At 41.1% G+C, this 25,769-nt stretch overlaps 1 protein-coding gene across 1 annotated transcript in view; it reads left to right on the top strand.

Annotated features, from left to right (window-relative positions):
• SORCS3 (sortilin-related VPS10 domain containing receptor 3) overlaps window positions 1-25,769 on the top strand; it is a gene marked incomplete at its 5' end in the record, with an annotated part of 543,035 nt that overhangs the window by 439,702 nt on the left and 77,564 nt on the right. The window contains 5 exons of the mRNA XM_005878303.2: window positions 3,411-3,590; window positions 12,335-12,481; window positions 14,028-14,130; window positions 19,237-19,313; window positions 22,366-22,457. Coding sequence (XP_005878365.1) covers window positions 3,411-3,590; window positions 12,335-12,481; window positions 14,028-14,130; window positions 19,237-19,313; window positions 22,366-22,457 — 599 coding nt within the window. The remainder of the gene's footprint in view (window positions 1-3,410; window positions 3,591-12,334; window positions 12,482-14,027; window positions 14,131-19,236; window positions 19,314-22,365; window positions 22,458-25,769) is intronic.

Below are 25,769 nucleotides of genomic sequence, written 5' to 3'. Positions count from 1 at the left end.
ATAAGTTCATGGAAGGCCACAAGAGCATGTGATGTTTCCTCTGGGTGGGCATCTTCCTGAGGTTAGGGTCTATATTTTGTTCCTCTCTGTTTTTATATTATGGTATTTGACATATGGCATATGCTTAATAACACATGTCTTCCTATAATAAAGTTACGTTAGGCCCAGATTATTAAAAAAAAAATCTTTCAGTAACAGGGAAGTATTTTTACTATTTTCTCCTAGGAAGTAACAGATTTTCAAAAAGCAACTCTGATTTTCCCCAATTATTCTTTTTGGAGGGTATAGGGGGACTGTTATTTATAATTGTTTTACTATGAAGGTGATACATACTTCGGAGTTAGATTAGAGTAGCAGAATTCAAGAAATAAACATTATTATTCTTTAAATCCCTATTCGACCAAATTTAACTAACAGGAATTTTCTTTGTTCCTGAAGACTTACTCTCCAGGTTATTATTGGTTAATTCTTATTCAATCATAAGACCTATTAGAAGCTCTATTCAGAGCTTTTCAGAGAGTAGTTCCCCAGATTGTATGTGCCAGAATCATCTGGGGGGCATATTAACACCTTTCGTGCTGCTCAGGAGGTTTCTCGTGTTTCGCACGCCATCTGTTAAGGACCGCTCACGAGTGTTCTCGTTTTTCACGCCCATGGAAAAAGGAGCGAATCTAGATACTTATGTAAATTTTGTTTGGTCCCTCTTCATAGAGGAAAATGTTTTACACAGTACCATACGTTAAAAAAGTACTAGGAACTTTAATTGTTTAATTGATTTTGTAAATAAAAATGTTATAATTATTGAAAAACGACACCGAAAGTGCATTATGATGATTTAAATAACGTGCAGTTTGCCCGAAAATGTGCGGTCCCTGGCGTATGTCTTAGAGATTTCTATGCAGTACGAAAGGTGTTAAATGGCAGAATCTAAGGCTTTTCACCAGACATACTGAATCAGAACCCCAGGCAGGGAAACTCATGAGCCCACCTGCTATTAAGATCTCCAGGTCATGTTGATGCACATTGACGTTATATCCCCACTGATAATGGGTTTAGCTTCTTGATTAGGGTAGTCTCAAGTTTAAATCTTAGTAATGTCATTTAGTAACTAAGTGGCTTTGGCCAATTAAGGATTTCTCAGGCAGGCATCTCAGAATCCTAGATACTAAAAAGCAGTCTTTCACCCGTGAGCCTGCAGTACCTGTGCACCAGGTAACACAGTCCCAACACAGGTCTAAGGTAAGATGCACTCACAGCAAATCTGGCTGCCTCTAATCCTGACCATGCCCCAGTGTTTTGAGTTGTTTTTTTCCCCACTTTTTTATTAGTTTAGTCTAAAATAATTTAGCTCATTCATTTTTATAACCAAAACACCTGGGAAAAGCCAGGAATTTCTATTGCATTTTTAACAGGATAAGTGAATTTAATCTGTATTTCCTGCAGCTGCTGTTTTCCCTCCTACTGGGTTCTTGGTTTTCATTCCACACCAACATGACATGATGTCATCACATGGTTTTTAAGAGTAAGCCTCATTAACATTTCAAGCAGTTCAGCAGGAACCTCTAAGGTGTGTAAGTACAAATGAGCAAGTAAGGTCGTAGGCAAGGTGACCTAGGGCATTCAAGGCCAGAGACCGGGATGTGACAGAGAATCTCCAACGCACAGATGTAGAACTTGCTTATCACTCTCCCTGCCTCCCTCCCACATGTCCAAATCAAATAAGCTTGCTCCTTCTGAAATCATCCAAATCAAATGAGCCTGCTCCTTTTGAAATCATCTCGATGGAGCTCTCCATGGTTCTGACATTCTAGACAGTGCTGCCTCCCTTTATTGTTGAAACCACTTCTGGGAAAGGTTGGCCAAATAAGGTAAGAGGTAGATTCAGCCTGATTATCTACTTCCTGTCAACTGCAATTGCTTGTACCAATGCTTTCCCCCATGGTGACAAGGGCGCCTCTCCTGCTTTCTCGGGATGTTATTACTTGTTACCATATACATCTGTATAGTTATGCATTCTTTAACTGCTCCCAGTTTTCAAATGTTTATCCTTGTCAACATTGCCTCTTGACAGTGTGAGTTCCTTAATTAAGGGCTTGAGTTTATGATACTCTTTGTACAGCGCCTAGACACATATGCAAACTGGCTTTTATAAACTGCTTTGGATTCTGCACTCATCGATTTGATTTTAGAAGTGACCCACTCCAGTAATGCAAACAAAAGTAACTTCAGCGACCAGAAAGTAGCAGATCATAAGAAAAGTTAGATACATGGGACTGAGACTCCTATGACTCCACCTAAAAGACTACATTTTCAAGTATTGCAAATAGACTGTGGTCAAACCAATAGACGAGGGTCAAACCCTCGTGATTTATAGTTACTGTATGGATCCTTGGTTTGCAACTTCTAATCTAGAGGCTATATATCCAAATGGTCAGAAGCTAACAATTAGCTTAGAGTCATACCACTGAGATTCAAAACATGGTTCTGTCACTTACTAGCTATTCAATATGAAGTACATTTGCAAACCTCTATTTCCTTAGTTTAGTCCTCAATAAGATGGGAATAATTACACTACATCCATTATAGACTTATTTGGATTTGTAACTGAAATAATACATTAAGTTAACTTAGAACACTGCCAATTGTTAGCTCTTTTTATTGGTAGCCCAGCCTCTTCACTTTTTGGTAAGAAAATTGAAGCTCTTGGAGACTGACATATTCATCAGTTCTGTAGCAGAGCTTATATTATGACTGAGAACACTAAATTTCACGTTGAGTATCTTTTCCTCCATATCAATGATTTTCAAACATTATTTTATTAACAGCAGAACCCCCTTCACCTTTTATTCCTAGAATATTACACAGAACTTTAGTATAAAGCAGATTTGAGTGGTTCTGCTCTGGTTGAAACAGGGTTGGAAGTCCAGAGTCCCACCCATTGGCCATGTCTCCCTGCCACTCTTCCTGCAATCCCCATGTCTCTGAAGATTCCAAAGAAAGGTGTGAAAACCATTACACCAAAATGTTTGAAAACATCAATGGAGATCTAAAGAAGGGATAGGCCTGTCTTCTGGCATGTGTGAGTTTTTTCTTGCAAGGCTTTTTGTCTCTGTTAGCACCAACACTACCTTTCAGATATAAAAACAAAAAAATGAAAGTGGATGAATCCCTTGAAGCCATAGAAAATGATACCCACCAAAGCCCCTTATGCCCATCTTGCTGTCACTTAGCAAGGAACAGAAGTCATGAAGCTCATAATTTATAGCCTTGGTCCGACACAGAATTGTTTAACATTGCCTATAAATCAAGCTTTTTCTCAACCATTTTGTAAGTCATAGTAATTATTCTGGGTCCCAGTGGGCAGGGAGATATGAGATCTGCTGCCTTACAGGCCTTCCATCTTCTTACAGGACATGCACATCATCAGTACCGATGAGAACCAAGTGTTTGCTGCAGTTCAAGAATGGAACCAGAATGACACATACAACCTCTATATCTCAGACACGCGTGGGATTTACTTCACCCTGGCCATGGAGAACATTAAGAGCAGCCGAGGTCTAATGGGAAACATCATTATTGAATTGTATGAGGTATGTAGCCAAGATTATCCCACACCTGGGTCTGCCTCCCTTTTTCATGAATTTTAATGGTATAAACACAAGCAAGTGGGTCAGATAGCCCTGGGTGAGATCTCAGCTGTACCACTTAGCAATTGTGTGACTTGGGAAGGGTCTTCACTTCTCTGTGCCTCAATTCCCTCACCTGTAAAATGAAGAAAAAATATTTATCTCATGATTATTGTGAGAATGAGAGGTAATGTTTGTGAAGCATCTAGTGTGGGGGTTCAATAAATGTATCTAAAGTCAACATTCTTGTAGGTATGAGCATAATTACAAGTCAGAAAAAAGGGTATTTGGTCTATGTGATCTCAAGTAAATTTTTCAACTCTATGCTTCTTCTTATGAACTCTGGGTGGAGGAAACAATATTATTTGTATGCTTTAGATTATTTATAAAATCAAAATATTTTAACTTTGTGGAGATCAAACATCAGCTGTATTGCTTTTAAAAGTTTTATGGACAAATTTTATAGGAAACGAAAAGCAAACATCAGTGATGGATGTGAAGGTTCCCCTAAAATGCCACCAAATGCCAACATCTATGCATGAAGAATTGGCCTTGACTTACATTGAGTTTTTTCTCGTTTTAATATATGATTACTTTTACTGAGTGTACGCTTGTATTGTTTTTTATAAATGTCATCACTAGTTAAAGAATAATTTATCTAGGAAACCAAGTGACTCCATACAGGAACTAGATTAAACAACTAATTGTTTCAGTGACCCTAATGATGTAGTGCTTTTTTAAACCTCTAGTGACGAGTGTGTCCTTTGACAGTCCTGGCCACAGTGAAGGTAGTTGATTGACCACCTCGGTATGATGCATTGATTTGAGCAAAGAAAGTGTGTCTGAGTATCCAACATTCACCAGTGACTTGGGGGTCAAACCCACATACCTGAGCTGGTGAGGTCATCTATTCATGAAAGGTCAAGTTGTGTATGTGGGTGGTAGGCTCAGATGGTCTGGATGAGCTGCTCCCATGTGAGGTGTTTGCTTTGAGGACTGGTAGAGGCTTTCAGAACAGAGGGGTCAGTGCATGGGCTTCTGCTTCTCTTCTGCCAAAGAACCAGCATCTCTGCACTGGTATGTAAGTTGGCTGCTCGGTCACTGGAAGTGATGGTAACATAGAAGTTTCCAATTCTTTTATCAGAGTAGAAGGAGGATTACACAAACAAATGGGGTGAATGGAAGTGCATCTTAAAAAGGAGAGAAGTGAATGGCATTGATTATAAAACAAAATCAGTAGAAATATCCTGGTTTCTTAAAGAGGTAGTTGAAATGCTAAAATAATTCTTTTAAGAATAAGGTTTATTTGGAAAAATGGCCCAGATAACTTCCTAGAGTTACAAAAACTTGTAAAGATGACTACAGAGTATATATGGTTTGGGAAGCTTCCATTTCTATGCCTATACTCAGACCAGGAAGAAGAAACATACCTTTGTTATTGGGCAATAAGTCCCGGCTTGTGGGAAGGTTTAGATGGATGTTCGCAGTACTGAGGCCACTCCAACAAGTTCCTGTTTGCACAAGTGAGGCTATAAAGATAAGAGAATTATCCATGCTCCTGTGGCCAGAACCAAGAGGAGCGTAGACATTGCTGCAGATGGCATTTCAGTTGAGAAATCCCTGGGTCTCTGACCCTATTGATAATGGTGAGTGAATCTGTGACTGTGCTGTTTCTTTCCTATGGGAGCCTGAAAGCTCCTTGGTCATTTAGAACAGCGAGACACTCTCATCTGAAGTGGAACATGAATCAAAATGAAGAATGTACCTAGATCCATGTAATTTGTTTTCTTCTCGCTGAAGTCAGTCTTGCATTTTTGGTCTCATTGTGGGGAGGGAATGCATGGAGTCATTGCATCTACAGAGAAACATGATGTATCAAGCAAGGCAGCTTCTTTAACACCAGAACTGTTGAGCTGGTTCCCCATTCAATTTTATCAGGTTTTATTGTGCCCCCACTTTGTGTGCAAATCCACGAGTGAGATAGGAAAGATGATGGCTGTTACCATCATGGAGGTTGAAATCTAGTTTGTTGGGCTTTGCAGAGGTCATCAAACAATCTCCCTTTTTACCTGCCCGAGATTGGAACCAATTGAGACAGTGACAGAGGATGAGACAAATGGAGATCAAACATCACCTAACATTGAAAAGTTAGGTAGGAGGAAGTGGGCTTGCTAACACTGTGCTCTAGAACTGCACCTATCCATCCAGTAACAGGCAGAAATTGTAAATTAAAAGATCTCCTGTGGAAACCTGTTTCTATAACACCATCACCCTGAGGTACAGAAGGTCTGATCTTTGCAGGTAGATCCCCAAAAGAGCGGATGTGGGGATGAGCTGTACATGCCCAGTTCCTTTTCTCAGCATTACCTATCATTATCAGATGTCTTTCCTGATGAGAAAGAAGTGAAGAAGTGAAAGGTATGAGCCAAGAATTGGATAGAGGGTATAGATGTATAAGATTATCAGCTAACCAGTCTTACTGAATAGAAGTGATGCTTGTCTGGTACAAGAATGAGTGTTGGATGAATAATTGGAGTTAGGATTCTAGAAGGAATTTAGTACCAAGGGAATAAAATGGATCCTGACACCATCTAGACAATGAACAACATACTGAAGGTTTTTAGAGGGCGATGCTGTTTTGCACCTGGAGATACATCCTGTGATTTGGAGACAAAGCTCAATTTAATTGGTCTCTAGGGGTTATTAGACTTTAACCTTCTTCACTGGAGCTTCTCATAGAAACTGAGATTGTTATTTTCTGGACTGTGAATGCCCTTGAGTAATGCACCTGGGAAGACTGGTAAACTTTCACATTCAATTCAGCTAAATTAACACACTTTCATGGTGTGTACTCTGTTTGATGAGATGAGGCTGGTACATGAAACTGACAATCTACTGGGAAGACATGTATTAGGATAGTTAGTGATCACAGTCTAACGTTTTTTGTTGCTCTTTTTATTTTTTTTTCCTTTTTATTGAAATTATTGGGATGACACTAGTTAATAAAATTATATCAATTTCAGACTCACAATTCCACAACACATCATTTGTACACTGTCTTGTGTGTTCACCATTCCAAGTCAAGTCTCCTTCCATCACCATTTATCCCCCTATACCCTCCCTCAATTCCTTCCTCTCTCCCCCCTGGCAATCACCACACTGTTGTCTGTGTTCATGAGGTTTTTCTCTGTCTTTTGTTTTTCTTTTTTGCTTAATCCCTCCACTCTACCACTATCCAGTCCCCCACCTCCAACAGCTGTTAGCCTCCCTTCTATCTTTGAGTCTGTCTCTATTTTGTATGTTAGTTCATTTTGTTAATTAGATTCCACATGTGAATGAAATCACATGGCACTTGTCTTTCTCTGACTGACTTATTTCACCAATATAATGCTCTCCAGGTCCATTCATGCTTTTTCAAAGGGTAAGACTTTTATTAAAGTTATAATTTCTCATGTTGTGGGGTCACTATAAAGGAAGGTTAATGCTAACAAGGAATTTGGGGAGACTTGTAAATGAGTTGGCTTGAAGGAGGAATGTTGGAGCTTGAGAGAAAGACATGCCTGGTGGAGTCCCAGATGAGAAGAGAACCAGGTCTATTTTTATAGAATGTTGAGTGGCCTTGGGGAATAGTAGGGATAATGATTGCAAATATACCACTAAAAAACTCGACGGAAGACCTGGGAATTAATTCTGTGGGCTAGTATTTCTCTGTTCTTCCCCTACATCTACATACCTAGTGGATGATGTTTGCATGCATGATTTAGTCCCCTATTTCAAGTTAGTGTGTAACTTTATATGATAATGTAACAGGACACTGTACCTGTATTCCCTTGTCTGAAATGTCAGAGATGCCTTTAGGTACCACGGATGTGAGGTGGCTTGGGCTGACCATGGCCACTTAAAACTACTGACCTTTCAAGCCTCTTCCTGACACTGGAAAGAGGACGAAGAAAGCCAGAACTTATTTGAGAATTCACCTTGCAGGTCTTGGTGCTGAGAGACCTTGGTGACCCATGGGGATCGAGCCCACTAAACTCACTAAAACCTAATAAGGCAGATGCGTTATTGTTTTCTGGTCTGTTGGAGCAGCCTACTGCTGTACAGAGTCTCTTTCTTGTTCTCTCTTTAATCTTTGCCTCAAAGTACAATATTGTCATAGATGTAATTACATAATCAGGGGAGAAAATAATTATTGAAGGCCAAATAATAATCAATCTCTTCAAGCCCATTCTTCCAAAACAAGGCTACTGTTGACCGTGAATGTAGTCCATTTTGTGCGCTCACCATTATTCTTATGACACTCATTTTTTCACATCCCTAACTATAAACTATATTTATTCTTAGTTGTTCTCCACTGATAAATCAAGAAACAAATATTCTCTTCAACACCCTTAGTTATATTATGGAAACATTCTCTGAGCTGTCCGTCTGATTGATTTTCTGCAATCTTTTCCTGAATATTAAGCATCCAACTTGTAACTCCTTATAATAACAACAAGAGCATACCAGGCAATGCCTTAGACTGGTGTTGTTGAATAAATATATAATGTGAGCTACACATGCACTTCTAAATTTTCTACTACCCACATAAAAATGTAAGGTGAAATTAATTATAATGATATAATTTATTTAATCAAAATATCCAAAATATTACCATCTTAGTATATGTTTGATATAAAAAATCGCTGAGATACTTTATATATTTCCATACTAAATCTACACATCTCAACTTACATGCTAAATTTTTACCAGAAATCCTTGATCAGTATTTACATTTCCTAAAATTTAAAGTAGAAAAAAGTAAAGTCACACACCAAAGTTATTCCAAACATAATTCAAAGTTTGCCAACCTAAATCTGGCATCAGTGTTCAAATTGGTTAAAAGTAAATAAAGTTATAAATCAGTTTCTTGGTCCCACTGTCCACATTTCAAGTGCTCAACAGCCAGTGGCTATGGTATTGTACCGTATAGCCCTAATCAGCTTTTAACTTTTTCTTATATATCTATTGCAGCATCCCTTGATGGTAGGTGTCATTCCCCCTTGTGCCTTATAAGAGTACATAGATACAGACAATTTAGTAACATGGCTCAGATCACACAGCTAGTAAATTGTGGCACACTATGTTTAAACAAACTCATGTTTATGTGTCTAGAATGCCCAGGCTCTTCCCACTATGTATTTTTTCCACATCAATTTTTTTAACTGAGGTATAGTTTACATACAGTAAAATTTACTCTTTGTGGTATACAGTTCTGTGAGTTATGACAGGGCTGTACAGTTGTGTAACTACCACCACAGTCAAAATATAGAATAGTTCTGCCCTAGCTGGGTTTGCTCTATGGTTACAGCTTCAGCCCATGGACTGTAGGTTTGTGGGTTCGATTCTGGTAAATGGCATGCACCTCAGTAGCAGGCTTGATTCCTGGCAGGGTCGGGGCGCTTGCCGGAGGCAACCAATTGATGTGTCTCTCCCACATTGATGTTTCTTTCTCTCTGTTCTCCCTCTCCCTTCCACTCTCTCTAAAAAAAACAAAAAAAAAAACAATGGGAAAAAATATCCTTCATGACAAATTGTTGGATGGATACAGTGCAACTCTTTGAGGCATCCTTACTATTCTGGTCTCTTTGCCCATCTTATTGATGTTTCCTTGTCCATAATGGTTGCCTTCCACCCTCTGTTTTATCATGATCTTAGGTGACCCTATTTTGGCCAGATGGGCAGCTGCTTAGAGCCTCCACAGGGACATTTTTTCCAAACTGACCTTCATAGGATTCTCACCACAGGATTGACTCTAGGGAAAGCCCAAAGCAGACCATGGTAATTGCTTTTCTCAGCAGAGCCCTGGCTTTCTTGTCCTGAGGGCCCAAGGCGGTGAGTGACAGATGACCATGCCACCTGGACTCAATGCTCTGCCAAGGGGCCACTGTCAGTTTCCCTTTCCAATTCAAGTTGATTCCCAGAGGCAAAGTGGGTCATGCAGTCCTGACACCTTGTACTGCCCTCTTCATTGGGGCCACCGCCAGCTGGTACCCTTCTCCTTGAACTGCTGGGGCCAACAGCAGCAGCCCGGCTTCTGATTTCAAACAACAGTGGGAAGAAGCATTTTAAGGAAGATGCCAAGTACCTCCTTGGATGGAGATGAGTTAAAATGTGAATCTCATTATCTAATTCATTTACAGTGTGTATAGTGTGGGTATGTTGTGTTTCATGATTTATATGTACCTACACACGTACACATACATGCATATATGAGTCTATTAGGCTGCAACATAAATGTATTTTATTCTTGGTTTGCATTAAAAAATTTTGAAATCTGTTGGGCTTAGGTACACAAAAGCAAAGTGACCTCCAAACCTATAGTCCATTTATATGTGATACGGAGCCAAGTAGTAGTCAGTAATAATGTAAGGGCTTTGACCAATCCAAATACAAAGGGGAAGTGTTCTGGTTCCCTCAGACAAGAGGGAGAGTTGTGTGGCATTAGGTGCATCTGCAGGAGGAAGGCCTTCAGAGCTACGATGGGTTCCCTGGAGCTCTGAAAGCCCCTTCCTATACCTTCTCAGTCTCTGTTCTCCTGATTTTGCTCTCAGGATGTGTGGGAAACACAGGAAACACCCATCCGAGTGGTATAGCTCTCAGTGGGAAATTATGGTAGTGGCCATTCCACTTGCCAAACATGCTCATTCAGAAGAACACAAGAGGCGGCTGAATGGCTCATAATTTCTGCTGTAAAGCATCCCACTGGGGGCAGGGGAGGGGTTGACAGGAGCCCCACAGGAGTAGTCTTGGGAGTCTGAGTCTGACTCTGTTTTTCTCTTTTGGGAAGTGGAGAGCAAGGTGGGTGCTATGTACATGTTGCAGGGACGCCGGCTGGCTTGGGGGAGAGAGTCTTCAGAATCATTATCTGGTGGTTCCTAGAAAATACCAAAAGGCAAAAGATCCTACAGAAACTCAGATCAAGTTCTTAGTGAGGAGCAATTGGCCATCGGGGTTAAGAAAAACACCTTTGCAGCTGGTTTTAAAGAGTGAGGTGTTCTGAGGGCCTCAGGCTCCAGGATGAGCATATAAGATGCCAGCCTTCCTGAAATGGCACTGACTTTAAGCAGCGAGGGTATCTCTGTGGAAGGGCAGAACCCTGCTACCACTGCCCCTTCCCCCCCAGCTTGGCTTCTCTCCTTACCCACCCTCTGGGAATCTAATTAATTCCCCTGGTGGTGTTCTGTTCTCCTTCTGATATTCTTTGTCCATTTTTTGGTTTGTTTTTATTGGGGTTGGCATTCTCTTCAAGGCCAGTCAGGTTACTAAAAAAAGTTAAAAACAAATAAAAAGACTTCTTATTTCATCAAATAAATTATGCCATTAAAAAAAAAGAATTCCACTTTTGTGCAATTCTTTCCCACTGGCGTTCTCTCAGATCTGCAATAAATCTGTTCACCATAATTCTTAAATAATGGGCCGAAACCGGTTTGGCTCAGTGGATAGAGCGTCGGCCTGCGGACTGAAAGGTCCCAGGTTTGATTCCGGTCAAGGGCATGTACCTTGGTTGCGGGCACATCTCCAGTAGGAGATGTGCAGGGGGCAGCTGATCGATGTTTCTCTCTCATCGATGTTTCTAACTCTCTATCTCTCTCCCTTCCTCTCTGTAAAAAAAAATCAATAAAATATATTTTAAAAAAATAATGGGGGATACATACAATTAACATTTTGAGACTCTATTACCCAGAAAACCTGCCATTAAACCTTTTGTTTATATATACTTAAGCTCTTTGAATTATCTTTTAGCTTTGGAACATGCTGGGATTGGAAGGGAAGTTAAGATAATCTTTTTTTTTGCATAGGATGTTGTCAGTATAAATAGCTGTCCTCATTGCCCAGAACATAATAGACACAGTAGGAATAAAAGTTTGAGTGAATCTGTCCTTACTCTATGACCCTTCTAAATCATAAATCTCTTTTAATCCTCTAGCTCCGTGTTTTCTCGTGCTGCTCTTCTTTCAAAATATTATGGGTGCGCAACTCCAATAATTGGCAGTTCTGGCAAGAGGGCTCTGCATTACCTCATGTATCCATGCCAGCCAACCGGGAGAAAACAGGAAGAGCAGGGCAGATTCTGCCTGTTTCAAAGTGACCGCTGGCTCAAACCTGAAGATGATATGAGGGTTATCTATAGTCACACACTGAGCTAGTGGCGCAGCCAGGGATAAGTTCCAGGTGGCCACACTGGGTCATCTCTCCAAAGCATATCTACCTCACTACTAATTGGGATACCTCAACTTTCATCATTAAGGAGTATGCCGGATGCCTTTAAAACCTGTTTACCAGCTCTCCCCTCTGCCGCCTCCCCCCCGCCCCCCCAGCAGGAGGCGGGTAACTCCTGCAGTTGTTATCAAGAGCTTCCACCTTGGTGGGAATGCAAAAAGTTAGGGATCGGGCCCTAGGGGACAAAGTGCAGAGACATGTAAAGTGGGGAAAAGCAGGTGGGTAAGAGGGGAATAGGACATGTGGGTTGGCGGGTGGAGGGTGCGGAGATGAACTTAAACTTCTTTCGAGGCCACATGGCGTATGGCATGTCTCACTGTGTTCTTCCTGTCATCTTTTGTAAGTCCAGCGTCCCATAGAAAATGCTGGGACTTCTCTCTGGGCTCCTCCAAGACTGTAGGCATTTTGGCCCAACATGGTTCTCCATCTCTCACCCTTTTTCCTAGGTAGCAGGTATCAAAGGGATATTCCTGGCAAACAAGAAGGTGGATGAGCAGGTGAAGACGTACATCACTTACAACAAGGGCAGGGATTGGCGCCTACTGCAAGCTCCAGACGTGGACCTGAGAGGAAGCCCGGTACACTGCCTGCTGGTCAGTCACCCAGTCTCATGTGAGGTCCATGGGGAAGCTGCACCAGGGGCTGTTTCCATCTGGGTGCCCTGGGAACTTGGCCAGTGACGGGCGGGGATTTCCTATGACACCCAGGTGTTGATCTGTGCACTCAGACTGCCATGCCCCTTGGGTGGAAAGTTCAGTTGAACATCAGAGGCTTTTACTGAGAAAATACCACATGATCTAACTCTTAGTAAGATGAAGAAATGTAGAAGAGAAAGTGCCTGTGTTCCAGGGTCCCGAACAGCTCAGTGAAGGCAACACGCCTTTAACTGAAGCTGATATGATACAGTTTGATAAGGGTTTGGTGGAGGTCAAGGTAAGTCCAGGAAAAATCAGGCTGCTATGTCCACTTGGAGAAAGGAATCTACCAGCATTCCTAGGGTTGCAGCTATATGGGATGCTGGGGTAGGAGTTATGGAGGGCAGGATGTGTAGGATGCTATTTTCTGCCCTCAGATGCTACAACTCTAGGTGGGGAGGGAAGACAGATAATTAACAGTGATATTCACAACCGTCAGTGCCATCTTAAAGAGGACCTGTGTGAGAATTCACCTAAGGCCCCAGAAATGATTATGTTCCTCCTTAGCAAAAAAAGTTACCTTTTTCCACGTATTTAAAACGTTTATTAACCACTGAATCATATTGTAGACATTATTTTAAAAACTGGAGATATAGTGGTAACCAGGGCAACCATGGCCTTTCCCCTTTTGTAGTATCAGTCCAACTCCATTTTTTTCTTTTTGCTTGGGGGTACTAGGAAGTTCAAAGACAATGCCTACCTATCTCTAAAAACTGGTCACAGCAAGACCCTCCCCAAACAAACAAACAAACAAACACCTTATCCATGGCTTCATGGTATTTCCTTAACCTAATTTTCTACTTCCCCTAATTTTGTCCTTTTCATATTTTTTCATATTTTGTAAATATAATGCATCCCTATAAATCCTTTTAAAATATACCCAAATAGGGGCAAATAAGTAAATGAATAAAGAACACAAAAATATGTTTTAGATAATGGCTTCAAGTCTTTGAAGTAAAATTCAGTGAAATTGTAAGCAAGAACCAAATACATAAAAGCAGAAACAGGGATTATCTGTTTGAAGAAGAGACACAGGACCTGAGACTGTCTGACTCAGCTCCCCCTTTCCACTCTTCCCAGCGGGGTCCCTCAGAGGAGCAGAGTGTGATGCTCAGCATCAGACATGGGAGAAGGCCATTACCATCCTGGGCAAGGCGTGGTCAGGGAGGCTTCAGCAGGCCAACCATGAACTGGATCTTGATGAATGGGATGGGGGTGAGGAAAAGAGGGGGCAGCATACAGGGTGATGGGAGCGGGGCCAGGTTCTCAGGGCAGCTTCTCATGTGAACGTATTGCCGATCTCAGGTAGAGATGACTCCTGCCCAAACCTAAGTGTGTGACTCAATCCAATCCTTGCTGTGACTGGAAACCTAAGATCTGGTGAGGTAGGGGTGCCTGTCAGGAGCTTCCTGGAATAAATATCTTTCCTTCTTCTCCCTCCTAGCCCTTCTGCTCCTTACACCTGCACTTGCAGACCCCTGAGAATCCATATTCCTCTGGAAGAATCTCCAGCAAGGCGACAGCCCCAGGACTTGTGGTGGCTACAGGTAAGAAAGACATTCCCTGGGCATCTTCCTCACTGGGAACTAGGCAGGATACCTGGATCTCCAAGCCCATTCTCATAACCCAGGAGAAAAACTCCACATGCCCCTAACTTCTATGTTAATATGCCATCCACACAGTCCCAGAGCAGTCCCCTGTGTTTAGCAGGCAGCCAGAGTTCCTCTCAAAGTAAACTGACTGATCAGAGAGATGATTTGTAATAGGGAATTCTCACTTGAAGAAAATGCTGCCTTTGAAGTTCCTAGATCACCCAATGCAAGCTGGGCTAGTTCTCCCTTTACAGGGAGGCTTCTTCACGAAGGGTTTCACCCCAGAGCACTTTTTAATCCTAAAGTCTCTGGTGCATGTAAAGGTTTGCTTACACATGATTAACCACTAGGCGAGAGCCTGGGGGAGAGGGAGGAAAACTTAAGGTTGCATTGTTAGAACCACTGTCCTCTGAACATCAATCAGAAATGAGAATAAAGAAACTCTGAAATGAAAATGAAAGTCTCTGGGGGAAGGTGCTCTGATTAGCATGCCTTTGATTTGCATACACCTTTTCAGGAATACATTGATGGCATAAACCAAGGCAGGCTTCTAATCTTAGGAGCCAGAGCTCTGGTGGTGGGCAGCTCTTTACTAATGAAAGCAGACAAATTCACAGTGACTTTCTGAGATGGCACATTCTGTTCTTTCCCATCAGCCCGAAGCTCTGTCCCTACACTTCCTGCTCTCCTAGACAAGGCTTCAATGCCCAAACCTCCAACTGTGTGAACTTTAAATTCCACCAGTGCCCAAACTCTTTAATCAGATTGACAACTAGTGTCTCCTTCTGGCATTTCAGTCAACTTCTCTCAACCCCATAAGGTGGGGACCCACCACATTTAACACCACTGGCCTCAGAGAGCTTAGGACAGTGAGAGATGAAGGAAGGCTCTGTTGCCGTTCTCCTGGCTTGGGGAGTGATGGCCACGCTCTGTAATGCATGGGGGTATCCCTTCCCAACTCCGGGACTGCTATACCCTCTGTCTCACTGAAGGTTTGCAGGAGGCTTTGGACAGGAGTGGAAGCAACACTGGGAAACTATAATCCCTAATAAAAGTTAATGTTATTTAAATGTGCAGCCACGCTCTGTTCTGTGTGGCTTCCCTACCCTGAGCTTGAGTGTTTTCATTGGCAAAGTGGGAATCATAGCAGTGCCATAAAAGAACTGAATAGGAGTAAATGAAGCACTGGATTGAAAGTGCTCAGAACAGTGCCTAGGACATATTGAATCCTGGATACATGTTACCTATTATCATCAATAATATTCCAGAAGTTAAAGCCATTGTTGGTGCAACAGAAGAGGATGATTTGCTCACCTCCTTCCATAGAATCCATGAAGTAATCGTACACTTTGTATACACGGAATGAATGAATAATACCTGTTAACCCTGTTGTCCTGCTTTGCAGGCCGAGCTCTGATCATGGTTAGCCTCTGAACGTGGCCTAGTTCTTTAACCCCTGGGCTTTGCATTTCTCACCTATAAAACAGGGATGTTTTCTATCTTGTGAGGGCATTTGAGAATTAGAGATAGAAGAGTGTGTCTACAAGATCCAGCAAAGTGCTCAGCATAGTGAGTGGCATTACTGGTGGTTGTTATTACTTGAGACCAACATGTGCCTCTAAATTAGTCTAATGCTAAGGCTTTATAAATGAGCAAGCCTGCAGACATTAAAGATTTGATTGTTATTTTTATCCATAGATATATATCAGAATTGATTAACTTATTTTTCTTTTTCCTTTTTAACTCTTGTAACTTTGCTTGGCTTTTTGCCGGACCCTGGGATATTGGAGGGATATAACATAGCTGACAAGATCTTGATAAAGGCAGAGCTAGATCACTGACATGACTCTTCATATCCAGCTTCTCCTTACCCTGCTTGCTAACTCTCCCTGCCAAGTTATTTGCTATAAAAATAATTATGAAGTTAGCCAAGGTTTTCTTCGGTGGCCTATATGGAACCTGTCTCTCCAGGTCCCTTTCCTCCATCCAAGCATTTCTCCTGCCTTCAAGTGTCAGTGACCCGGGGTTCTCTCCCCTCCACTCCGACTACTCACTGCCTCTTCCCATCACTCATGGAGATGTGGTCTCAGGGAAGCTGCATGCCCTGAAGTATGCCCAGGATTCATCTCTAATTCCTATTGAGTCCATCAGAAGACAAGTGGAATTCCAGTCTAGAGAGTTTGGCAATTGCTTTTAGCAATCAGAAACGCTAGAGTTCTTACCATTGTGGTTTCAAACTAGTACTCAAGACATCACATCCTCACTGTGGCTTTCAGTGTGCAAAGTACTTTCCTGGAGTTTGTTACACAAGGACCCTATGGTGTAGAAAAGGCTATTACTCTTCTCAATTACCACTGAAGAGAGGGAGGACAAGGGGGAAGAAGTGTCATGCCCACGCCCACATTCCCTCTGGCTCCAAGACTAGTCTGTCAAGTAACCATTCAGCCAGACCTAGCCGGAGCCCTTCACCTATCAGCTCCACAACTAATGGGGCTTCCTGCCATGCCTCCTATAAACTCTGAATGTTCAAACCCTGGTGTTGTCCCTCCGAGGAGGCACTTTCCCTCACTGCAGTGGATTGTAAACTCTACTTCCTCCTCCTCTGAGCCCTAAATTGCTCTGGGGAGGCATCCATGATGGTGAGAGAAGCATCTCTAACTCCAGAGACTCCAAAATCTACGCTCTCTCTCTCTCTCTCTCTCACTCACTCTCTGTCTCTCTTTCTATCTTTCACCTTTCTGTCCCAAGTTTTTCAGGAATAGAAAAATGTAAGCCTGAAGGAACTGGGGAGTAAACAAGTTATTTAGAGCTGCCAAAATGTACGTGGCAGACCTCCATGATTTGGCAGCTATGCTATTGGTGAGAGAAGCTCCCTGTTCTCCATCTCACACCTCCTTCCTCACACCTGTCACACCACTTAAGTGGGGAACAGTGAGTGACACCTTCCAACCTGGCCAATGGCTGGCCGCTGTGGTAACCTTTTCACTTCCATTTTAACCAGTGAGGCCCATTATTCAAATCTTCCTTCTCTGACACCATAACCCAGACTCTTCCTGTCAGAGATTTCCCATGGGACCACTTAGGGACTGAACCTGCTCAAATATCAGATCATCCTGGAAACACTCTCAGTGTCCCTCCATCTGGGAATTGACTTTTTGGTCTCTAGGATCAGCAGCATTTCTTTCAGGGTTCCTTTCAATTGACAGAAGATATTTCCAAAAACCGACTTTATTTTTAGCCTTGGATTCTCACCACTGCAAAGACTCCACAATCAATTTTATTTGAGCGTTGAAAGAAAGGCTGAGGATGTTGGTAGAACCAGTTTTGAAAGAAGGTAAGAGGTGATGAGACATATCCTAAGAGCCCATGACAGGGATGGTAAATTCTGACTCTCAAATTCTCTCTCTCTCTCTCTCTCTCTCTCTCCCTCTCCCGTTTCTCTCCCCCATCCCCTACTCTCTTCCCCTCGTTCTCCCTCTATCCCACCCACCCTTGGAAGACATTGCTAACCAATCACCACACTCTATTCTGTTTAAATCAAATATGGCTTCAGAATCCTATTAGTACTATGGTCTAGGCAACCATCACCACGCAACCCATTCTCTGCCCCATCCTTCTTATCTTTATCTGTATCTTCCAAAACCTGTATCTGTAGAATGGGATTCCAAATTCAGGATAGATATCCCCAGAGCTGCCTGCCATGCCCCCCTCCCCCATTACACTTGCACCTCCTGCCTTAGCCCTGAGCCCTAGGGTTATTTTTGGAAGCCTGAAAGTCAAAACAACTAGTATAGCTGTGTGCTCCTGACGCTGATGGGAGCTTGACAAGCTGGAGTCTGACTTTAATTTCTTATTTTGAAACATTAAATGCCAGGAACTCAATTAACATTTTCATTATTGCATTTTTATTGTGTTCTTATTTAGGCTACAGATGTGTGGGAGCCAACATTCCCTTCCTGCTTTTTTAAAAGAAAAAACATCAGTCAAAATGATAAATTCTTACATGTTTAGGGTACTTTCCTGGTTTTCAATACCTCCCCAAATGCACATCCGCCTTGGAACACAATTCAATCATGTTTCTACTCATTCATTCATTCATTCATTCATTCCACAATTAATATTGAGCAACTAACTACTACATTTGGAACACTGTTTTAAGCTCTGTGGAGGATGGGGTGTTCATTGGGGACACTTGGAAAATACAAATATACTAGAACATCACGATCACTTTCTGTTATAATAAATATAACCACAAGGTGATGAAGTACAAGAAGAAGAAAAAGAAGGTGAAAGACAAAGAAAGAAGGGATAGAGGCAGAAGTGTGGCCAGTCTAGGCATAAACCAGGTGACTGCTTTACCCGCCATGCTTGATGGTCATGGTCTGCTAAGTATAGTTGTCTTATTCTGAAAACTCTATAATTTAGGTTGCATCATCTATACTATTGAGTTACTCAGCTGCCTGGAACTCCAAGAGACATATTGTCAAGTTAAAGTAGAAAATACATATACAGACACACATATGGATACACACACACACACACACACACACACACACACAAGCACGCGCAAGAGGGAGAGAGAGAGAGAGAGAGAGAGAGAGAGAGAGAGAGAGAGAGAAAGTGTCCTCATCCCAGCTTCTTCATGCATGTCTACTCTTCCACTCTTTGCCACCTTTATGGAATACCTGTTGAGATCAATTTTTAAGAAATTATTAGTGTACAGCAAGCATGTCAAACTCGCAGTTAGGCATGCAGCCCGCCGGCCGCAAGGTTGACATGCTTGGTGTACAGGATGAATAGTTCAAGAGATCCAAACTAATTAGTATTCAGCCTTTGAGATTTTACCATTTAAAGACTCATTCCTGTCACATTGTTTACTTTTTTCTCATATTGGGTTTATCTTCCTGTTGGATTTTTGATATGACACCAAGAAAGAAAGTGTACAAATAACCCTAAACATCACTTGGAAAACCTTTACTCACTGTTCCCCTCTCCCCTAACCCCAAGCCCTCATAATCTGTCAACTGCCTGACTATTCCAAATACTCTGCTTATGTTTCAGGTAACATTGGCCCGGAGCTCTCATATACTGATATCAGTGTGTTCATCTCTTCTGATGGGGGCAACACGTGGAGACAGGTAACTGGGAGATTTGGGGACAGGGAAGAAGCATTTTGGGCAATCTCTGCCAAACTATCACCTTCCTATAGATTCTCAGGTTCATTAAGACTTTGTGGTTTCAAAGAAATGGAAACAGCTGTTCAGTTTGGTCAATTGGGCTAGCAGATTAGATGGCCAATAGATCAAATGGGAAGCCACTGGGCAGGGAATAGGAGGAACTGGAATTTTCTCAATTTCTTCATTCTTTTATTCAACAATATGTGTGAAACAGTCACTAGATGTGAAGTACTATGCTGATTGCTAGGGATGCAACCAATAAAATGTTTCTATCATTAATGTGCCATGAAATCTTCTTGGCAAAGAGGTCTCTTCACCTTTCCGTTTGTTTCTTTACCTGCAAGATGAAGGGGATAGACCAGTGGTCGGCAAACTGTGGCTCGCGAGCCACATGCGGCTCTTTGGCCCCTTGAGTGTTGCTCTTCCTAAGCCTTAGGAGTACCCTAATTAAGTTAATAACAATGTACCTACCTATATAGTTTAAGTTTAAAAAATTTGGCTCTCAAAAGAAATTTCAGTTGTTGTACTGTTGATATTTGGCTCTGTTGACTAATGAGTTTTCTGACCACTGGGATAGACTATTAAACCAGCAAAGCCATGGAAGTCTGTGGGTAAGTATTGTGTAGGTCTAGCCATAAGTGAGTATAAAAAAGCTTCATAGATACATGGCTACATGAAAAAATAATTCAGTTGCACAAACATTTGGAGCAGTGCTGTCCAATATAACTTCAGCAGTGATAGAAATGTTCTGTATCTGTGCTGTCCCATGTGGTTACTGAGCACTTGAAATGTGGTGAGTGTGATAGAGAAACTGAATTTTGAATTTTGTTTTAATCAATCTAAATTTGAATAGTCTCATGCGGCTACTCTGTTAGACAACAGAGATTTATGCAATGTCAACTAGGTGTCAAGTACAAAACCGAGAAAGCAATTGAATATTTCAGATTCCTTTTCTCAAGGAGCTCAAAATTACGTAGAGGAAATGAGCTCATAACTAACTAGAGCTTAGGGTGATTGTTTCAGTGGCATTGTTAGCACATAGAGAAAGAAAAGGAAGGAGTTGTTCTACTTGGGGAAACTGGGAAAGACTTTATAAGATGAGCTGACATTTTACTAAGTCTTAAACGTAAGAAGATTTCTACCTGGGAAGGAATTGAGAAGAGCATAGGATATCTTTTCTTAAAATATATTTTTAAAATTAATTTCAGAGAGGAAGGGAGAGGGAGAGAGATAGAAACATCAATGATGAGAGAGAATCATTGATAAGCTGCCTCCTGCACACCCCACACTGGGGATTGAGCCTGCAACCCAGGCATATGCCCTGATTGGGAATCAAACCATGATCTCCTGGTTCATAGGTGACACTGAGCCATGCCAGGCAGGAGGAATATCTTAATGATAGTGAAGTCACCATATGAAATCTAGTTGGATAAGTTCCTGTTTTAAACCCTTAGTAAAGATTATCATCACCGTCACCAACATCATCACCACCACCCCATTGCCACCACTGTCACCACTACTACTATCCAAAAAAATTTACCAAGGACCGACTAGACACAAACAAGTAGTTCAAGGCATACAACAAGGCCATAATCAGGTGGATAACACACAGACACATAAATGAAAACATACTTTCAAAATATAAGATAATATATTATAAGTGCCCAATGAGGATAAAAGCTGCGATGCAAACTCTTTTAGTATAGAAACTCCAAAATCACAAACCATTGACCCTCCAACTCAAGGAATAGCTCACTCACCCAAGTGGTGACTGCAACAGTCTGTCCTTGTACTGTCGCTACTTTGACATTCTTTCCTCTTTCCCAGGTTCAGAGTTTTTGTTTATATCCGAAATATAAATGAATCTTCCTTATGTTCTTTGTGCATTAAGACTCACTATTAGTATGGACATTTTTCTATCCTTAAAACTCAAATATGGGAATGTAAACCAATTGAAGTTTGTCCTGAGAATCCACTTTTTTCCCCCTATAGTGTTTCCTGGGCCAAATGTATAAGAGGCTCCATTCCTCTGAGTATAGCCCTTTTGAATCTGCCTATTCCTCCTTACCCCTTCTGGTACATCTCACCTCACATCCCAACCTCTCCATCCAGGCTACAAGGAGCATCATTAGTGCTTAAAAGTTAAAGGGATTCCTCAGTTCCACTTTTCTCTGGAAGATTTCAAGTAGGAGGTTGATTTTCTGCTGGAGAGATGTATTTTTTTTCCTATTTCAGGTTGGAGATTTGAAAGTCATATATACCAGAAGCATTATGATATGTGGGATTGGGTTAAACATTCTCTTAACTAAGAGCCTTGCATTATAGCAGATGCATAGCAAATGCCTATGTAGATGGATGGATCATGGAATGAATGAATGAGTGAGTGGATGGATAAATAGATGATAGAAAGTGGATAAATCAAATAATATGAATTACTTTGGGTCCCCAGGAGTAAGATGATTCCATGAGTATTTATTGTAAAGATCCCTAAGCACCAAATTTAGGTCTTTATCTATCTTGCTGGGAAACCTAGGAGGTGGTGGCTAAGTCTAAGAACTCAGTCATCATGATTTCTAAAGAAAAGTAGTTTATCTTCCTAGATAATTATAAACAGCACTATACGACACAGACCATTTATAAATTAGCCAACATCTGCATGGTTGAGGATGAAGAGAGTACTGAGTAGTTACCTACTAAAATAAATATGGGGAAGCTTTTTGAGTCATATTATCCTTTGGAATATCCAGTGGAGCATGCATGGTGTTGCCTCCTTTTCTTGTAGCACACTGGCTCACAGAAAGAGCCATCAGAAAGCCATTTCCTTAGTCTAGGGAGAGTTGTTTTTTCTCTGCAAGCCCATTTCCTCACCTGTTAAACGGGGGTGATAGTACTTGCCAAATTGCCTGATAGGGTTGCTAGAAGAAGAAACAATGTATGTGAAAAACTTGTAAACTGTGAAGCACTATGCAAATGTAAGGTATTGCTATGATTGTTGTTGTTGTTGTTGTTCCAGATCTTTGATGAAGAGTACAATGTCTGGTTCCTAGACTGGGGTGGCGCCCTCGTGGCCATGAAACACACACCTCTGCCAGTCAGGCATTTGTGGTAAGGACAGCTCCATACCCTGTTCATGAGCAGGAAGGATTGGGACAAGTTACTCTGCATGGTTTTGTGCCCATTCACCCATTTCCTCAATCATGTATCCATCCATCCATCCATCCATCCATCCATCCATCCATCCATCCATTTAATATACATTACATCCTCTAACTCTTAGGTAGTAGTAGTAAGACAGTTAATTTAGTTGGGGAAATATGATATATAGTGAGATGGTAGGAATAGGTGCTCAGAAAAGGCAAAAAAGAGCAGGAATGACTTCTGAGTTCAAACAGACAAAGTTAAGAATCCAAAATATGTGAGATGGAAATTGCTTCAAGAAGAATGTTAGTGCATGTAGCAAATACTAAGTTCAGCTCTAGATAATTTGAGTTTGAGATGTCTATAAATATTCAAGCAGAGATGATCATTAGCTGTCAGATGTACGCATCTGAAAATCAGGCCAGAGGTCTGGGCTGACACTCTAGATTTGGAGTTATTTAGCCATTAGTTGGTAGGTAAAGCCATGGAGGTGAGGTCAGTTTCTCGGGAGAGTGGGTACAACAAGGAGAAACCAAGGACTCCTATGGAACACTGTTGAACACTAACATATAGAGCGGAAAAAGAAATTATAGAACAGACTAAGAAGAAATAGCCAAAAAGATAAAAACCCAGGAGAAATATTTTCTTAAATGCTGAAAGAAGAGGTGATCAATAGCCCCAAGTTTTATAATCAGATATATCAGTTATGGAATAAAAAAATATCTAGGATTAAGGAATATAAGATATCATTGGTGATCTTTGTCAGAGTACATTCAAGAGAGGTGGGGTTAAAAGGTAGATCGCAATAGATTTATGAATGAATGAATGAATGATAAGCAGTGGGGTAACAGAGTGTAGATAATTCTTTTCAAGAAAGTACATTATGGAAGTTGAGATACATACACAGTGAGGACAAATAGCTGAGTGAGGATATATTATTATGTTGATGGTTTTACTAGTAATAATGATGCTACTGTTGTTTGCTTTTGTTTGGGGAAGCGGTTGGATAAGTTTCATACGTGTTTATATCCTGAAGAGAAAGACTTTCAAGTGCAGCCAAGTGAATATATGAGCGTGAATATTTGGTGGTAGAGAGTATGTTGTCTAGAGTGCAGTTGGGATCAGATTACCTATGGGCTGGAAGTTGGACTCTGGCTTAAATACCAGGCCCATGATTTGTGGAGTAAGAGTTTTTAGAGACTTTTTCTGAAAAGTATCAGATTGTAATTAGGAAATGGTATAGGATCCCTAGGTGCCAAATCCAAGCGTTAGCCACCTTGGCAAGGGCTTGCGAAGGTTTCTCTCCATCTAGCCATTTATTAAGTTAAACCATATGAAATTGCCATTTTTGTAAGTCAAAATGGAGAAATATTATCAGTTTCTTAGCGCTCAGCCCAGCATGAAGTAAAATGATTACACCTACCACTATATCTTCTTACAGAGAGATTGTAACAATACATTTTAAACTGATACATGGAGCCATTTGCAAAGAAAGTGCTCTACCAACTCAAGAATGAGCTTGTAAAAGTTCCCAGTGTAATTGTTTATCATCCTTTTACTGCTGATCATATACTTTTTGGGTAGTATCAGAGGAGTGGAAATAGGTGGTTTTAATGATAGTCAGCAATTACTGAAGGATTATTACAATCCCGACTCTGTCCTAAACCTTTACATGAATTATCTGAGTTACTTCTGGAAACAACCCTATGTATTGGGTACTCTTTTTATCACATATTTATAGTGGCATAGAAATGCAGACATATTAAATACCTTGCCCAAGGCTACACAGTTAGTACTGGCAGCACTAAGCTGGGTTTTAATCACTAATTTCCAGATACTTTAATGAGTACACAGAGGCTTGTCACATGGCCATGCCTTCTGGAAGATGATAGTCAAAGAGTGTTGATAGTGCACATATCATCACAAATCAAAGCAATGCCTGCTGAAGGGTCTTGGAAGAATATATTGCTGGAATCCTGAAGGAGTCTGATATGAAAGGGGATTTCATGAAGCAGGTGGCATGAGGGTTGATCCTTGATAAAAGGATGTTGGGAGGAGGAAGAATGATGGGAGGCAAGTTAAAGGAAGAGAAAACTTGACCAAAACCAGGAATTCAGAAAATGTTGGGAGTGTTCAGAAGACTCTATTTGGTAGGAACCAAGAATGTAAGTAAGTAAGTAAGTAAGTAAGGTTGGATAGGACTATGAAGAGCTTAAATGCCAGTTTAAGGGGTTCCATGTTGAACCTGTAGGTAATTCCTCCCACTATGAAGACCTATCTCTCCTTTGGAAGGAAGAGCTCTCTCTATTTTGGCTGAGTAGGACTTGTACTCTCAAAGACAACAGCTTGACTATTAAAACAAGTTTGTTTGTTTGTTTGTTTGTTAACCAATAAAAGCAATGTTTCTCAGCCCCTATTATGATGTTTTAAGAACCTGCATCTAAATCTCAGTTAGAGAATTGATAAGTGCTCCCTGGACAGATATAGTTGGACAGATTTCGCCCACTTAAGTCCTAGGAGAAGAGGGTGGCAACCCCATCTTACACTTGAGCAGCACCCTCCTGCTCTTCTCCATCATTATAGTAGAAACCTAGGATTTACTTAATGGTGGGTTTGTAGAGCCTTTTGCACAAACATTTTCTTGTTTTAAGGGAATGAGAAGTTTGTGGCGGTGTTACCCTTGTTTCCTTTTGGTGATAGAAGAGGAGAGTATATTTGGCCTGAAAGAAGAGTAAGGAGCAGAGGACCTAGACAGAGTTCTGGCTTTGTCGAATCTTAGCATCCTCACATCTGACCCTGCAGTCTGTTCTGCAACAGTTTCTCTCCAGGGACCTGATCACTTTCAGATGGAGCACTTGTCTGGAAATTTCTGGAAAGAAACCATCTTAAGTTGGGAAAATTATTTAATATTCACTCAGGGATATGTAAGTAGGATCAAATCATGCCTTTCAAAGTCATCAATACTAAGTTTGAGTTTTCTTTTGTTCCATGATGTATCTCTTCTGTTAGGTGAAAAATATTTATAAAGCTCAATAAAAATAAACGGCATTCCCATTGAATTACCTCTTATAATAATAATAATGATAATACCACTCTCCAATTGTTCGCCTACTCCAGCTTACACAGGATAAAAAATGATTTTTCAAAATAAGCTTTTGAGATAGGATTTTCTCCATATAAAGGACATTGACCCTGTCATTTGTCATAAATGCTACCAATGTTTCCCTGAACTTGGACATCACCCATGATTTCTGCTTACTTGCTTATCTATGCATGTCT

The sequence above is a fragment of the Myotis brandtii genome, unplaced genomic scaffold (assembly GCF_000412655.1).
Source record: "Myotis brandtii unplaced genomic scaffold, ASM41265v1 scaffold550, whole genome shotgun sequence".
NCBI classification, from domain to species: domain Eukaryota; kingdom Metazoa; phylum Chordata; class Mammalia; order Chiroptera; family Vespertilionidae; genus Myotis; species Myotis brandtii.
This window is presented reverse-complemented; position numbering and strand designations above follow the sequence as displayed.